This window comes from Drosophila kikkawai, chromosome 2R, assembly GCF_030179895.1.
Source record: "Drosophila kikkawai strain 14028-0561.14 chromosome 2R, DkikHiC1v2, whole genome shotgun sequence".
In the NCBI taxonomy this organism is placed as follows: Eukaryota; Metazoa; Arthropoda; class Insecta; order Diptera; family Drosophilidae; genus Drosophila; species Drosophila kikkawai.
Genome location: NC_091729.1, coordinates 16,209,447 through 16,223,336, shown reverse-complemented (window position 1 = coordinate 16,223,336; position 13,890 = coordinate 16,209,447). Strand labels below are relative to the sequence as shown.

At 43.2% G+C, this 13,890-nt stretch overlaps 1 protein-coding gene across 1 annotated transcript in view; it reads right to left on the bottom strand.

Moving 5' to 3' along the window:
- Window positions 1-13,338, bottom strand: part of L (zinc finger protein Lobe) — a 31,416-nt gene extending 18,078 nt beyond the window's left edge. The window contains exons 1-2 of the mRNA XM_070284535.1: window positions 13,296-13,338; window positions 6,540-6,872 (exon numbers count right to left, since the gene is read on the bottom strand). Coding sequence (XP_070140636.1) covers window positions 6,540-6,872; window positions 13,296-13,338 — 376 coding nt within the window. The remainder of the gene's footprint in view (window positions 1-6,539; window positions 6,873-13,295) is intronic.
- Window positions 13,339-13,890: the final 552 nt, after the last annotated feature.

Below are 13,890 nucleotides of genomic sequence, written 5' to 3'. Positions count from 1 at the left end.
TTCTAAGCGCTTGAGAATTTCCTTGATGGCTCGTCGTTTCGGCGACGTTTCGATGAAGTGGTTCTGTGGCTGTGTGCGGATCTGCTTTTATGCCACTTTGCATGCCAGCACATAAAGCACACACAGAGTGTCTCTGTGTATGTGTGTGTGTGTGGCTGGATCTAAGCTAACAGTGAAGCTGGGCTGGACCGCCACACGTCCAATAATCCTTGTCCTGCAGCTGGGGAATACTTCATCAGCGGAAACAAAATTTTACGAATTTCTCTCTGCGACTGTGTGAGTCTGTTTTTGGGGATACTGCAAGTGTATGTGTATGTGTGTGTGTAAGTTGCACGTGCTGGCTGGCTCCATCTGGTGGACGGACCCTGGACCCAACGACAGCACGGGACAAGTTTTTAACATGCCAAAAACGCATCTCGCGCCTGGATGATTCCTCTTCGGTAACCTATGCAGCAGACACTGAGAGAAACAAGACTTGAAAATTAAAAATATAATAAAGAATAGATCTATGAAGTCATGTAATCATAATAAAGTATGAAAAATCACTGCGATCCGATCATGGAAACCCTTTTTTCTCCTAGTGTCCTGACTCCTCAGAGGTGACGAACGACTTTGACACGTTTCTCTTCCTCCCTCGACCATTCCCGTTTTCTCTCTCTGTACCGCCGTCTCTCTGATGATGCTTGATGATTATTCAACATTCGCTCTATGGGGAGTCATGTGCCACGCCCCCGCCTTTCGCCTGCACATCGCTCATCTCACATCTCCGGTCGCTGTTGCTCTGCTTTTTCGTATGCGACTTCGTATGACGCAAAATTGGCTTCCGTCGAATTGTTGCTTTGAGTTTTGCAAATTTTTCGACACTACCCCCCATTGGATGTTGAGAGGGGGATAGTGCATATGGCTGCAGGGAATCGGCCGTCAGAGAAGCTGTACTGGCCACAAAGTAGTTTTGAAATCAAGGCTAATTTAAGTTAAAATGCGGAAACAATTTAATTTTGTAAAAAAGAAAAATATGTAAGGATGTACAACTTTTAAAAATAATATGATAGATCTTAGAAATAGGGATATTCCAAGATATTTATCTTCTAAAAGCTTAAAATATCCTTAGGTACAAGATGGTGTTTCTTTTTTTAATGTTTAACTAAGCTTAAAAAAGTCAAGATCGCAGAAATGTATACATTTCTGTTAGCAAAAACTTTGACATTTCATCTCCCACATATAATTCTTCTGAAAGGACCCAACTATCCCTATAAAAAGGACAAACTGCCATCACTACAACGGAGAGAAACGTACGGAGGATGCATTCATCATCATCATCAGCCATCGACTGGCGCAGCCTGGCTAATTTTATGACTCTCTCGCATCTTTCGCGAATCATGTTAATGAACTAGCTATCCGTGTGAGTAGTTGGTTGTGTGTGTGTGTGTGTGGCGACCATAAATCGAACGAAATTTGCATATCCGGTATAGCGCCATCTTGCGGCCATTTTTACGACTTTTGGGGCTTTGTGGTGCAGCTGCTGATTATTGTGAAGTTGTAGCGTTCGGCCACGCCCACTGCCGCCCCCACTGATATACACCCACATGCACATGCACTGTGGTACTTTTGGGAACGCTGCAGGCCGCTGCAACTGCAACGCTGCACTCGCTCAGATTTCCCAGAGCGCTGCCGCCTACGAGGATAACTACAACAACACCAACAACAACAACAACAGCAGCGAAATGAGCGGACAAAGTCCAGAAGAGTCCTTTTCCAACAATAACACCAACAACAACAGGCGCAGCGGAGAGGCAGCGGCGTAGTTGGGTTTATATTCCCCTGGGGACAAAGGGGGGTACTTGAATTTTATTATTATTATTATACCACATACATATCTGTGGGATATATAATTTCAGAATAAGGTTTCCAAGCCTGGTTGGAATCGTTTGATAATATTTAAAAATTCCTACTTATATATATCATTTTATCTTAATATTCGTTTTTAAAACCTTATAAAACTTAGCAAAATTATAACGGATCACAAAGATCTATAGATATATGAGTCTTCTAATATGAATTTAGAATTTTATACATTTTACTAATTTTTATTATTTTTATTTTTATTTTTTTCAAGTTATTATAATTTATAATTTCTGGCACATTCATCCCAAAGCATTTTTATACTGCGGTTTTGGTCATGATGAACCCCTTAGGCGGACCCCTCGCCACCTCTGTCAACAGCAACAACAACAAAAATAACAACAGCGCCAGCAGACAAAGAATGGGACAAAGGGGAAAAGAGTACACAGGGAGTGGGTGATGGCTAGGGAGCAGGAGGTGGCGGAGGAGTCAGAGTCAGAAGGAGCTGGGAGTCCAACTCGGACTGCGTCAATCCCGCGGGAATAAGACTGAAGCGGGCGCTCTGCTCCGCTGTGTGCTTCATGGCGAGGTGGGACCACCTACCGTGTGGTGGCTCTTAATTCGATTCGTTTGCTCCCACCACCACTCCCAGACCACCAGTCCTACGGTCCTACAATCCTCCTCCATTCCCTGCCCTGGCTATGCTCCTTTGCCTTGGCTTCGTTGCCATCGTCGTCGTCGTCGTCGTCGCCGTATCCTTGGGGAATTGTTGCGCAAATGCTTTTTGTGTGTTTCTGTTTGAAAATTATTGCAAAAAAGGCGAAATAATAAAGGCAGCCGTCGACGTGCATGTAATCGAACAGAACCAGCGGCAGTGCGGTAGGTAGGGGGTGAGGAGTACCTACGGGAAAGTGGGACTCGGATATGTCTCTGATGCAATTATGAAGTGATAAATGAATTATGTATGCACGGGGAATTGCCCCGAATTGGTCATGGTCATCGTCATCAACGTGTTGGTGTGGCTGCAATTTGTAAATTTATCGATCGACCGCAGTAATCGATAAAAGCAGTACAGTGCTTCCTGGGCTGGGTTTCATAATCCAAAAACCACGGCAACCAAATGAAGTTTTGTCATCAAATTTTGAGACACACTCGCACACACCACAACTCGTTTGTATCCTAGCTTTGCTCTTAGCGAATCTCCCGCGAGTATGTCAAGATGTTTGTGAATGCACTGAGAGAAAATTTGATCAGGGATTTTGTGTAAACAAAACAATAGACAAGAGTTTTTAATAGATTTCAGGCTTTCAAGGAATTTACAGAAACCTAATGGTTTTATAGCATACTTTTTGACGTCGCAACTGTAGTTGATTGTTGAAAAATTATTGTTGCCTACTTTTAAGCAAAAATAATAATTATACTAGTACCATTATTCCAAAGAATATGTTAATTAAATGGTTTTACAACACATTTTCTCCTTGTGTCCTTTATCTTCTGTGCACCTGATAATTTTATAGCCACCTTTCATCTGCGTCCGTGTGTGTGTGTGGGAATAATGGCAAATAAGGAGTGGGAGTGGTAGGGAAAGAGTCAGAGCGACAGAGACGATAACTCACTTTTGTTTCATTTTTCAATACACAGTGGAATAATAATGGCAAAATGAGCAACTTCGCTGTGCAACAAGAAGATGTCTCCTGCCTTCTCTCTCTCGGTCTCAAGATGCTCCCCAATGAACATACCAATAAACACGCTAGCAAAAGTTAGAGCACACACACACACACACACTCACACAAGCTAGTTGGAGCCAGGAGCAAGTGCGAGGGGGACACCTTGAATCCTTCGGGAAGTCCTCTCCCTCCCTTTGTTGTCTACTGTACTCTGACGTCGTCTCGCCTTGGTTATATGGCAATGTATAATTTTTATTCGCACCAAGGTTGCTCCCCAAGGAAATGTCGTCGTCGAGGCTCCTTCTGCGGGGCCACCTCCGTCCCCTTTTTGCAGCTCCTCTCCGAAAATATTGCAACATAAAACTTTACACAAATATAATCTATAAGCAGCAGAAAATTCATATTAGAATCGTGGGAGAGACTGAGATAGGAGGAGTCTTATAGGGAGCACACGTGGTGTGTGTGTTTGTTTTTGGCGGGTACACTGGTCTGGGTTATCTCCGAAAATGTTAGGGTTAAGGTAGATATGATTAATTAACGCTTAAGGAAGCGTTGTTGAATAAACCATTTGTTACCTATGAAGCGGTTTGGGTAATACAACTCAAGGTCGCATTATTAGGGAATTAAAGGGTGTGAAAGAAAGAATTTAGAGGCAAGGAAAAGGGTATTTTTTAGATATTAGCTAGTAAACGAAGAGGAATTCTCCTGGGTAAAGGTTATTTTTGGGTAATTCGAGGACATTGAATTTTAAATGAACTAATTTTAATGAACTAACATTTTTCTGAAGACTACATTTTTAAGGTGTCTAAATGTATACGTCATGGCATACTTTTCGGCCACTCTTTAAATGATTTTAAATAAATCGAAACCCAATAACCAAAATCCAAATTTACCAAGTACCAGTGTCCCACTGTTTTGGCGAACCCTCAAGTTGTTCCACCACTGCGGTGCTGGTGATGCGCACAAAAGGGCCAATTCATTCTCGCCGGGTTTCTCTCGTTGCCGGCAACGGCACGGAGCAGAAAGACAATTTTCGGATCCCCAAACTTATCACAGCCTCTCGATTTCCCCTTAGAACATTATACAACCCACAAGGGGGCCTCGCAGGACGAGCGGAGCTCCACAAGCAGCTCCAGCAGGAGCACAAGAGGAGCACCGGCAGCAGCAGGAGCACCAGCAGCAGCAGGAGCAACAGCAGCAGTAAACGGACGCAGTGCAGCAGCGTGTACTTGTCATATAATATGCGCGTGCGAGCGAAAGGGACAGCAACTGCAGGCGCGCAGTGGTGATAAAGTTTGGTCCTCCGTAGTGCCGTTAGTCCCGAAGAGTTCGCAGTGAGGTTAAAGCCTCGCACACACATACACACAACACACACTCGGTAGCTGTAACATTTGGAGAGGCTGGAGAGCTCCCAGGTAGCCGGCAACAATAATCCAGGGCACCCAGACCTTTCGAATGGCATTTGTGTGCCGGATACAGTACAACTTCAATAGGATTCATTTTAAAACGAACATTTTTGAGAAAATCCATGAAAAAGAAAACCAATATCATTGCATACTTTTGGACTGATTTTTCAGATTTGTCGAAAATATTTCAAATTAAAAAGCTCAACTTTTCTAAACTAAAAGCATTGATTTTAAGAAGCATAAGTATAATAGTTTCTAATAAATTGATATTTTATAACAATAGTGAAGCTGTCTGAAAGTAGGCTTTAAAATATTACTGAGTCTTCCTTCGATCCTTACGACATAAAAAGAAACATTAACAACTCAACGTAAATATAATTTAATAATTATTTAATTTATTAGAAACCTCATTGGTTCCCTATTAAGATGTTACTCTGTACCGAGAGAGGGGGTGGCACCCGACTAGGTTCTAGTTGATGATGATGTTCTCCATGCCATCGTCTTGACTCGCGGGAATTCGCCGCCCGGCCCCGGCCAGAACACACACACACACACACAGAAAAGAGCAACAAATAATGAACAGACACGTCGTCTCTGCGTGTGTGTGTGTGTGGGTTCTACCCATATAAAGGCATGTGTGTTTACGTTCCATTTAAAACATGAAGCTTGTTTTATTATTGTCAGACAGCAGGCAGCGGCCATAACGGCCAGGCAGCGCTTTGGTCATTGGAATCGATGGCTTTACACCCAAGTGCCATAATCCAATGACGCACAGGAATACCGAATACATGGCACACACCCCACACACACATGTGTGTGTATTGAGGCATATTGAGATACGGCTGTGTGCGTGGATGGGGCCTCACGGAGACATCAAAGTTGATGTGACCAGGCAGCGGCGGCATCCAATGGGGAAAAGCGTCCCGATATACAGGGTTTTGCATTGAATCCTTGTTCGATGTGTTGCCTACTTTTAAGCGAGGGTGGAAAAAAATCCTTTTGAAAATAATGTAAGTAAATCTTTGAAAGATTTTTGAACAAAAATTCTGGGAAAAGTAAGTGGAATTTATAGATTGTATCAGAGATTTTTACTTGTAAAACCTGTCTTTCCTATATCTTTTAAACTCCAATAAATTTATATTATTAATCTTAAAAAATAAAAACAAAACCCTGTATTTGTGCCCTTCTATATGATACATTAACCTTATCCAATTTACAAGAGCATTCCACACTTTTAAAACGTCACCGTTAAGACACCGAAATGGACCGAAAACCTGTGGCCAAAGGACTCACGTGTTCAGTGTCCAGAGGATGCGGATGTGCCCTAGATGGGTCAACTCCTGCCACAAACAACAACAACAAGAACGGGGTGGAGCAGGAGCTGGAGCAAAAACCTTACATTTACTATTTATGAGACTGTCGAGAGTTATTAGCCGGACATGTGAACGACCCGGGGGAAAAGCCCAAGACGACGACGACGCCGACGACGACGATGGACTTAAGGCAACTCGAGGCCCAAAGCCAGAGGATGCTAGTTAGTTTACATACAGATATAGTCCGTGTATAGTACAGATATATCTTTTGGCTAGAGGCAATAAAATATGCAAATTGAAGTCAAACTTACCAGAGGACTTGCAGTGTCCGTTGGCATTGGCAGCAGAAGTGGAAGCAGCAGCAGCATCAGCATCAGATGCAACTACCTCATCCCGTGGGTGTTGTAGTTCTTCTGCTTCTTCTTTTGCCACTGCAGCTGGGGCCGCCGGCTCATCAGCTGTTGGCCAGCATTGTTGCTGTGATTCATTGGGCTGCTCCTGCTCCTGACCCAGCCCTACGTCTCCCTCGGGCGTCGCCTCCTCCTCGTCCTCGTCCTCATTATCCTCGACCTCCTCGTCGCCACTGAGTAGCTCCTCCTTGGGCTCCAGCAGGCCAGTGTTTTCCTCATCCTCCTTTTCGCCAACTGCAAAACAAAAAATGCGTGCATTTAATGAGATGAATATTAACAACATTTTGGTAGTTTTTCATGTCATCTTTCCGATTTTTCAACAATATATTTAAGGTGAAAATCTGGAATAAGATATTAACTACGATAATTAGTCACCTGACTTTTTGTGGTGTTAAGTTTCATGGGAAACTTTTGACCAGTTAAGAAATTAAAATTTTATAAATATCTTTCCAGCAAAAGAACAATTACTAAAATATATAAATTAAAGCTAATCAATTGATAACTCTTCGAACACTCCCACAAATTGGTACATGTCAGAATCGGGTGCTATATGGCACCGGCTCATGCAGATTATGCCAAAGCACTCCCAGGGCGGCCATCGGGCCAAAAATTCTATTTACACGCTCCGTGTTTTATTGTTCCCCTTACCTTGCCAATAGCTCAAAACTCAGACTCCTTGGATGGCTATTCCGGGCAAAGCCGCCACCTGATCGATGGCTTCTGCCCAGGGCCTTGTGGGTGTCGTTTTAACCTGCCCTCCCCACTTGCCACTCTCTATCTTTATAAAAAAAAGGAGGGAAGAATGAAACGGAGTGCTCTGCCTCAAAAGTAATTGCAAGGGTGCAACAGCAACAACAGCAGAATGAAGGAAGGACAAAAGAGAGAGCCAGCTGTCCTTCTGGCAAATGGAAATGTGTAACATGTGTAATTGCGCAATTAAATTGAATTTTTCATACATTTCTCCAGCTGCCTGTGGAGATGATGACCAAGTGGGGGCAAGACGAATGTCCACGGGTTTGAGGAACTCAGACTACTACTACCTTGGGCAGGGCCAGCCACAGGTGAGGATATCATTTACAAGGTGTGACTTGGTTGACTTTGAGTTAAATTTGTATAAAATATAAACAAAATTGTATTTATTAAAATAAATATTTGAGTTTTAAAATCCTTAAAAAACAGTGTCTAAAAGTATTCATAAATAAATGATTGAGATTTTTAAAGTCCATTTTGTGATCAAATTCACTTAAATAAATTGGTCAAGCTTTCTCTTAATTACTTTATCAACTTATAAAATGTTTTAATATTACTTTAACAAAGTTTATAAAACCTTTCTTAACTGTGAATGATTTTCGCTGGGCACGCCTTACGTACATAAGTCACCTTCCGTTTCCGCCAAATTCTGAGAAAGAGACCGAGAAGGATGCTGAATTTTCGGCGCAGCAGAGTCTGGAGGCAGCGCGTGACCATTTCGTATTGGTGACCGCGAGGAAGGTAAGGACTTAAAATATATGGCCAAAAGGACAAGCCGGAATCACACCGCAAGGAATCGCCATGGAAATGAACATTATGCATGGGTATGGTCACCATAATGGGAGGGAGGTGGAAGAAGGGGGCGTGCACGAAAAAGGGAACAGTGAAGGAACATTTGGTTATTATTTCCATATAAAGGAGCCGAATGCTGTGGCCACTTGGAGGCGAGCTGGCGTTGGGTGCTGAATGAAAAGTGGGAGGGGTTTGGATGGGGAATGGGTATGGGGATGGGAGTGGAGATGGGTATGGAATGGGGAACATGGGAGTATGGGGATGAGGGCACTGTGTGTGCCGTTTGCGGCGGAAGTGCCGCGTATTTTAAAATAAATGCGCGTGGTGTTGCTGGAGCAGGGTGAGAACCAGTTATGGTCGTTAAAATTGTCGAAGTACCGCACCAGCAACAACAACAAGAACAACAACGAAAACGCCAACAACAGCACAAGCAGCAAGTCAAGTTCTTTTTGTGCAAGCCAAAAAGGATATTCGTACAGGGAGGAAAATAAATGAGTTGGTTTGAAGTGTAAAATTTATATAATTGGAAAAATTTTAGATTTGAAAGATGTTTAAATTAATGAAGGTAATCAAAATCATTTTTAAATATCTTAAAAAGGTTTTTAAACGTAAAATTTAAAACACCTGAATTAGGGAAAATTGTTTTAAGGTCTTTAATCTTAGTTGGTATTTGTAGTTTGTTATTATTTTATTAATTTAAATTTAAATCTATAATTCAAACATTGAATGTTGTTTGAATATGAATTGGAAGGATTTTATTAATTTTCTTTATAATTTAGAATGGAAATTATTTAAATGAATTATTTTCTATTTTATTTTAAATGCATATTTTATATTTTATTATATATTTAGAATATAATTTTCCTAAACTTTTTAAAATTTATTTTAGGATTTTTGAAAATGAAAAACGAATACCTTTTTCCCACATTTAATTACTCCTTCATTTTACCAACCTAAAATTTCTCTCTCTGCATGTGTGTGTGAGCGCCAAGTTCGCTGAGTGTGTGTGTGTAAGCGCCCATATGTATGCAAGCGATTTTCATTTTTGTTTAAAGCCCCCCAGAGTGCATTTCGCACTCGGTCGCTGGGTTGCCATCCCCCTCTCTCTTTCTCTCTCGCTCTCCCTCGTTCCGAGAGAGTTGGAGTGTGTGTGGGCTAGGGTCTGGGGGGTATGTGTGTGTGGAATAAGTGGTATGTCTGCCGCTGTATGTGAGTGCTTCTTACTTGTTTTTCGGCAATGGCATGTTTTTAAGCGTTTTACTCACACAGAGAAGCAGCAGCAGCAAAGCCAAAAAGGTGCACGCTCTCCCACACACGCAAAGGCATACACACACACATGAACAGTTATTTGTAAACGTAATAATAAGCGTCGTCCCCTTTGACCCATCAATCCGTTGCCACTGCCATCGCCCCCAGCTCGCTACCCGCCCTTGCCATTTCCCATTTCCCTCTTTTTCCCGCCAAATACCCCAACGCTTGCCACTTTTCCAGCTCCCAAACGGCTACTAAGCGTGTGTAGAGGGCACCAGCGAGCAGCTTGGGAGGATTCCGGGGGGGTGGCAGAGGGTGGCCAAGTGGGGTGGCAGAGTGGACTTTTCCAAAACAAAGCGCGCTTGCAACTTTTATAATGGCTCGTACTGGCATTCGCGTGTGTGAGTGTGTGTGTGTGTGTGTGGTATTAAAAAAATAATGAAATAACAAACCCGAAGGTGTTGTTAAAAGCGCCAACAATAAATTTTATCAATAGTTGCAGGGAACCAGAGATAAATGTCAGAAGCAGCCACCCGAGGAAACATGGCCAAAGAGATCGTGAAAACAGTTCAAATAATCGCCAAAGGTGGTTAATGTTTACTCACATAAAAGTAGTTTAAATTATGGCCAAAGGTGGTTAAATCTTACTTGAAAATAGTAGTTTAAGCTATGAACAAAGGTATAAGCCTCATTATAAATGGTAGTTTAAATATTCATCAAGAGTGATTGCTTCTGAGTTCGAAATAGTACTGACCTTTAAGGCTGTTTTAAGACGGTTTGCCTTATAAATAATTTATGTATAGTTTACCATAAATTCTTTTATTTATTTAATAATCTTTACTTTCTTAATTTAAAGTTTTTAAAGTGTTTTTCCCAAGTTCCCCCTTACTTTCTGGCACATTTTCACCCAGTAGCAACCTTGAACTCTTATATAAACCTATTGCACACTTTTAGACACTTAATTAAACGATTTCAATTCCCTAGAACTTTTACATGTTATTTGCAAAATCCAATTAATTTTTGAATATTTTTTTTACTGCTTCCACTTGATCCAAAACCCACACAATATGGGTAATCTTTAAGCCAAAACTAAACTACTGCTCATGTGTGCGTTAAGGAATCCGCAGAGCTGTCAAAATGCCACCACCGCTGGCTGATGTCGTTTTTAGTGTTGTTGCCTCCCTTGGAAAATCCCCAGACGCCCAGCGACCCCGGGTTTTCCCCCCAACCCCATGTCACCCAACCTCACACACTGCTCATTGCCATCGCCCACAGCAAATTCTATTTACCAAACTAGTTACCGCTAGACGCAGCCAATATCCCCACATTATGTGCCAGCAGAAGCCAATGCACATGGAAGATGCCTACATTCTCGGCGGATTTCCCTGCTCCTTTCCTGATTCCCCCCAGTCCCTCCCCCCGCCTGATGTTGTTGTTGTTGTGTTTGCTATTTTTGGCGCGATTTTGCCGTGCAATGGCAAATATTTTGCCAATACACCAAGGACTCGCGCTCACGTTGACGATGAGGTGAAACTCGAGGGGCGAAATTGGGCAGGAGCAGGAATAGGAGCGGGACCAGGAGCAGAAGCAGGATCGGGACCAGGACCTGGGGTGGCGAAAGGAGCCAGAAGGCAACGACAACTTATGGCAGCTGGCATCCTAAGCCTTTCGCCTAGCTATGGGAATTCCACAGCAAAAGCCGGCATTTTAAAGCATTTTACGGCAGACAGCGCCTGCTAAAAATATGCACACCTTTTGGGGAATTTGGTAAACTAAAATTTGACAAGATTAACTTGAGAATATATTGCTTATATTTTTATAAAAAATAAACATAAACTTATATATAAATGTTAAGGATGCTTCTAGAGTCCTTTTATTAATAGTTTATATTTTATACATTTTAGCACTGACTTTCGTTTTGGACTTTAAATTATTTTAAACTTTATAGATCCATTATTTTAATTTTTCCTGTACATTCCTGACTTTTTGGTAATCACTGTATAACATTTATAGTTGCCATAAATCAAGGCACACACTTTCTTTTTATGAAAGATGACGGCCCATTAGCCATTGTAGATTGTCAATAAAAATAACTCGACACACGCAAGCCACCTATACCAGACCATATATACGTTTATGTACTCTTCATATATATAGTAAGGGTACCTATACCTAGAGATATATATGTATATATATAGTGGTACATGCAAACTGGCTGGCAACGCCGTCAACAAATGAAAACTCCCCGGGGAGTTGGCGCATGTTTGTTGCTGTTGCTGCTGCCGCTCTGCTGCGCTGTTGCTGGCAATGTTGCCTCGTTGCCCGTCGCTTTTCTCTAGGGGATTGGCCAGAGAGCCGTTGCCGACTCCCCTGAGAAATACATGGCAATGGGTTTTCTGTGTTTTGTGCTTTTTTCGCGCGCCCCAAAACGCCGGCAGAGCGAGCGAGAGATGCCAGGAAAAAGAGCAAGCCAAAGTTCGCTTTTTTTATACGTTGGGGAAATTTTCATGCCCCAGCATGAGGATATCTCTCTCGGTCTCTGTGTGTGTGTGTGTGTATGTGTGCTTGGGTGTATGTGTAAATTTGTGTGTGCGCCAGCTGTCTTTGGGGGTTTCCCCCAGAAGCCCCCCACACACACTCACCCACTGCTGCTGCTGCTGCTGGTAACCCACCCATGCACATGTGTGTGCATTGGATTTATTGTCAATTTTATTTGTTATCATTGTTGTTGGCGCTGCGGCTGCTCTGCTGTTATTTACACTGACACAATTTGGAATTGTATTAAAAATTAACGGCACTTCGGTTGCCTTGGCTCCACCCCAACCCGCAGAACGGCAAATGGAACCTGAAAATTGCAGATCACAAAAGTTCAACTGCAATCTGCGTTTTGGTTCTGCATTTATTTACAGACTGTCACTGGGGTTAAAGGGGATTTTATTGTAAGTTCTTGAAAGGTCCTTGATAAGGCTTGAGATCTTAGATTTTTTTGGTTGTAATATAATCCTTTTTTTGTGTTAAAATTTAACTCAAAATTAACCTTGAAGCTTGGTACTTTTTATAATACCTAAAACTGATTTTCCTATTGAGTTTAGTTTTAGTTTTTGTCCTAAGCTCTCTATTTATTTATATTAGTTTATTTAATTTTAATATTTAATATATAATCTAATTTCCCCAATTCCTAGGTTAGCGTATCCCTTATTCCTCTTACTCTTGATCTAATTCTAGCCATTTACTTGTTGGTTCACCAGAACACTCAATGTTTCAACCTCATGCTGGGGGGTTTGTTTGGGTTTTCGGGTTCCCCTGGCCCCAGACCACCTGGCAATGCTCCGCCTCTCCCTCCTAGTTCTGGCTGCCCCCCCTGTCCATTCGGGGATCCCTCATCCACTTTGCCCGCTCGCTCGCTAGCTCGCTCTCTCTATCACTGACAGTTAGGTGTGTTGGTCCTTGGGGGATTGGCCAATGCCTGCAAGCTGCTGCTGGGCTGCAGCCCGGGAAGGGTCGAGAGTCGAGTCCGGACTGAGAGTTGGATAGCCCCAGTTGGAGGAGCTAAAGGAGGAGGAGCGAGGAAACGGGATACAACTACCGAGCCGGACCAGACCGGACCGGTGCCGAGGCCGAGGCCATTTGCATTTGTCACATTTTGTGGTCCCGCGAGCAAAGTTTGGCAGAGTAATGTTGTGTCCACCACCCCCTTTTGGGGCTTTATCAAAGCAAATCAATCAGATGCACACACACACACAGAGCACACAACACACCGCACACACACACTTGGGCTATGGAAATGGAGTCCATGTCAGTTGGTGGCCACTTGGGGAATCGGGGGGGAACTGGGAGACTGACCAATCCCGCCCCAAAACTTACGTTTGAGACAGGCGCGCGGCTTGGCCTGCTTGCGTCGGGACATGGCCAGAATGGCTATTTAAATCACTGATTCTCGAGCTTTTTGCTTTCCGGCTAGCGTTTCGCGCCAAAGCGTTTTGTTTTGGTTTCCGGTGAATCCTGGCTAGCGCTGCGGATGATGATATCCTTGCGCCTTGAGCGTCGGCAACTGACTGACTGATGCCACAAAATGCCATCAAAACAGAAGCTCTTAAAAAACCCAAAAGTGCTAAGTGGAACGGCGCAAACGCAAAGAGCAGAGAGCACACACACAGAGGGAGAGAGAGAGAAGAGGGAGAGCCAAGTCCAAGAGGCTGAAACAGCCACCCAAGCACTCCTCCTCCCGATCCGGCCAAGCAGCCATCTATCAGTGCTGAACTTACTCCCCAGAGGGTTGCGCTTCGCTTCCACCAACCCCCTTGGGACGCGGCAGCACCAATCGCGAGCGTTTCTGGGTGCCTTTCAGGAACGGTGAGCCCATGCCGACAGCTCACAGTAGGCGACCATTGCCACCACCTAGTTCCTTGCGCCGCTCCTTGGGCCTCTGTTGCAATTATAAAGTCAAGTCAATTATTTC